At 37.6% G+C, this 4099-nt stretch overlaps 1 protein-coding gene across 1 annotated transcript; it reads right to left on the bottom strand.

Annotated features, from left to right (window-relative positions):
- Nucleotides 1-1627: 1627 nt before the first annotated feature.
- LOC132174374 (subtilisin-like protease 4) lies at nucleotides 1628-3373 on the bottom strand. Its single transcript, XM_059586041.1, has one exon. The coding sequence runs from the start codon at nucleotides 3371-3373 to the stop codon at nucleotides 1628-1630; it is 1746 nt and encodes a 581-aa protein (XP_059442024.1).
- Nucleotides 3374-4099: the final 726 nt, after the last annotated feature.

Here is a 4099-nt window from a genome sequence, read left to right on the forward strand (position 1 = left end):
CCACGTAAACAGTGCTTCCTTGTAATTTAGCTAGTTGCAAAGGGCCACATTTCACACATTAATGTGGCGTGTCTTAAATGGCTGACATGAAAAGTTATTTAAAACATATCACATCAACCGGTATGAATGAAATGAATGTGATAAATAAGTGTGAAGAGTAACATTACTTATTAAACTGACTTCTATCCTTAGAAAATGCATCTTAATAGGATTAACCGGCTGTCAGCTATTAATTTAAAAGATTAGATTTGAAAAATTTCTTTCTAACATAATTTAGATAAAACTTGTCCTTCAATCATGGACTCCTGATTGAGAAATGTAGGGGTACTTAATCCTTCCATTTGTATGGTTTATGACTCTATGATGAGCCTGTGATGTTGTCCTCTCTAATATGCCGATGTTGTCCCCTCTAATATGCCATTGGCAAATAATGTCAAACATTAGAAAGTTTAAAGTTAACGATGGAAAGCCTATTCCTTACGTCTCCTTCTGTATTCAACAACCATTGCAGTATCTTTTCAATATACACTCATAATCTTGTCATTAACCATTTGTTTTTAGGAGATATCATTTAATCCAAAGATCATTGTTAGCCTTCTATTCTCCTCTAGGGAAAGCCGGATTTTTCCGGCATGCTTGGCGGTACCATAAGGACCTGGTTCAGCCTTAAAGACCTCATCCTTGGCTTGTGAAACTAGTTGGAGATTAACATTTTGTTTAAGTAAAAAAAAACGAGCAGAAGCTTTTGAAAGGAAGTTGACTAGTGAATAGGATTTGCTTGGTTTATGGGACGTAGGGTTGAAGATATCCAATCTTCACCCGCAAAATTTCAAGGTTATTTTTATTTTATATTTATTTTTAGGAGTACTTAGACAAAATTACATATACTAAAAAGAGGCAAAATACAAAAGAATGGGTAGGGGTAGGGGTAGGGGGATCCCAACAAACTCAGGTTGAGTCAATATAGTGCCAAATAAGAAATAATTAAAATACTGCAAATGGGCAAAAAAGAAAAAAAAAAAAAAGAAACAGAGAGACCTAGTCCAGTAACTTCTTGACTCACAGGCCAAGAAAAAAGTTGTCGAAAATGGTGGTTTTTGAAGTAGTCCAAGGGTGGGTTGCCTGGAGGGGCACTTCTTGCGACTGCAATAAGGGATCTTGGTTACCATAATTAATGGGAAAAATGGCATTGAAATCAATTGGGGCTACAGCATGCTTTGTTAGAGACAAATTTCCATATATATATATATATATATATATATATATATATATATATATATTACTTGTCATACGTTATGGAAACCATTTGCCAAAACCCCAGAACAATTAGCATGGTATATTCATCGATCTGAACATCTCAAAGTCCAAATTTTTAATTCAAAAACCTTTTTTTTTTCTCTCTTAGCCTGTGTATGTCCTTTTATGAGTTTTTAGAGGCATTTGGGGATTTGGCTATACTGCTACTTCCGCATTAAATTTCATTTATTCATGGTGATATAATAAGTAATGGTTGAGATCGAAGGATCACAAACTTTTGTATAGGAGGGTACATAAGGGTATAATGACACCTAACATGAGGGTACATAACTTCTGTAGAGGGTTTTGTCTTAATTAGGCATGTGTAACTTCAGGCATCTGCTTCATCAAACATGACAACTATTGGGCTTCGAACTGAATACTTATAACCAGAAACCCATTTCAAATATCCTTGGGTAAACTTCTGATCTCCTGCATCATATACACTGTTGTTTTCTTTGAGAAAAGTAACAGTGTATGTCTCCTTCTGGTTCAACTCCTTGAATACAAGCTTGTTAGGGCTCACGCCAACACTTACTCCTTGGGGCGAAATAATATCCAGAGTGTAAGATGAATTTACCTGGCCAACATTTGTCAGAGTCCTTGTAAATGTCTGAGGACTAGAACCCAGTACAACTGAAAATGAAGGATAATTTAGTTGTGCCTCAGGAATGCTTTTTACTTCCATACAATTCAAATTGCGTTGAGTTATCATCTTTACTACATGATTTGTGTAATTCAACCCGCATAAATATGGAATGTAGTCATCTGGTTGGATGTCATAGACAAGGCCAGGATCATTTGCTTTTGATGGATTCACATGGCCTGCACCAGTGGCAAAGATGTGGGCAGGGATCATAGTGTAATCAGCAATGGGCTTGCCTGCAAGGTTTAATACATCAGCAGTTGTCATGATCGCAGACTTGATTGCAGCAGGTGACCATTTTGGGTGGGAGCTCTTGAGCAAAGCTGCAATGCCGCTTAGGTGAGCGCAAGATATTGAAGTGCCCGAGTCCATGAAAAAGTTCCTGCTAAACCTTAAGTTCCTCTCCGAACTGGCTGGTGGCCATGGCCATGCAGCTAGAATGTTAACTCCAGGTCCTATGATGTCTGGTTTCAAAATCCCGGGGCTTATCCGGCTTGGGCCTCTGGAAGAAGAGGAAGAGACCATGGGGGCGTATGGTTTTCCATTTATAGTTCCTTCGAATAAGATTGTGGCAGTTGGTTTGGAGGTTGAGTTTATATATGCTTTGATTTTTAGCCCAGCAGCATGACTCACTTGTGTTGCAGGAAGAACGTGTTCATCTGCTGTAAGAGTGAAGCCGTCAAGTTCATCATTCATAAGAATCATGGCAGAGCCTCCGACATTTTTGACTTGTTCCCCTCTGACTATTCCTGCCATTCCCCCTCCCCCTTCACACAACACCACCTCTCCTTTTAACTGGACATTTGTCAATGTGCCTGGGTTCCAATATGGCAATGATCCAATCGCGCCTGCATAAACAAGGGGCAAATATGGAGACGTGAAATTACTAGGCTGAAAAAGGGATTCACCTTCAAATTCTTCTCCAATTTTAAGCCTTGCTGTGGCTTTAACCATTCTATCAGTGGTGCTTGCTCCAGCAGTTAGTACCCATGGGGCCATATTTGACACCGACCGATTGAATGGGCCTATATTCCCGGCTGATGTGCTCACAAAAATTCCCCTTTGAATTGCACCGAATGCACCTATTGCTATTATATCATCGAGGAAAGAATCAATGGGGCCTCCACCTATTGAGATGGAAAGAACATCCACGTCATCCTCAATAGCTGTGTCAAATGCGGCTAATATGTCACTGTCGGCACAACCCTCATTTGAACATACTTTATATATTGCCAAGTGAGCCAAAGGTGCTACACCAGCTGCTGTACCTTTGGCAGTCCCAAGCACATTAGCGCCTTCCACGAAATTTCCAACAGCTATGCTTGAAACATGGGTGCCATGGCCGTCTTCATCCAGTGGTGGCATGGACTGCTCAAGCTTTGTCGAGCTATGAAAAGTTCTTGCACCGATGAGCTTGTTATTACAGGCCATCCCTTCAAATTAGGGGTGCAAAGGCGGTTACGGTTAGCGGTTAGTGGCAATAACCGCTAACCGTAACCGCCCTAGCGGTTAGTAAATTTCACTAACCGCAACCGCTAACCGCCTAACGGTTAACGGTTAGCGGTTAGTGGCCGGTTAGCGGTTAGTGAAATAGATAACCGCCCGCTAACCGCTTTTTTAAAATTGGGCTTTTTTTTACCCTCATTTTTTTTTCTTGTATTTTTAATATCTTCTTGGGCCCAATTGCTATAAATATTTGAATTGTCATTGGATCATATGATTAAGTGTTAATCTTATAAACTTACAAACAAACAAAAATACTTCAATTGTAGTTATAAGTAACACATTGCTTAATCCAATGTCAATTACTTAATTTGATATTATATGAATCACATTGTCATTGTCATTGTACATGAATAATTGATTAAGTATTGGAATTGTAATTGGATCATATAGTTAAATATTTATCTTATACATTTATATTATTTAATATGCATATAATATAACTATAATATATATATATAAAATTCAAAATTGTTCAAAATTGTTAATTTTCTTTTTTTTTGTTTCTTTCAAAAAATGGTTAAATTTCTTTTTCTAAAAAATGTTCAAAAAATACATTAATACTTCAATTGTGATTATAAGTAACACATTGTTGAATTTAATGTCAATTACTTAATTTGATATTATATAATCATATAGTCTCATTAAATTATA

This window comes from Corylus avellana, chromosome ca3 (assembly GCF_901000735.1).
Source record: "Corylus avellana chromosome ca3, CavTom2PMs-1.0".
NCBI lineage: Eukaryota > Viridiplantae > Streptophyta > Magnoliopsida > Fagales > Betulaceae > Corylus > Corylus avellana.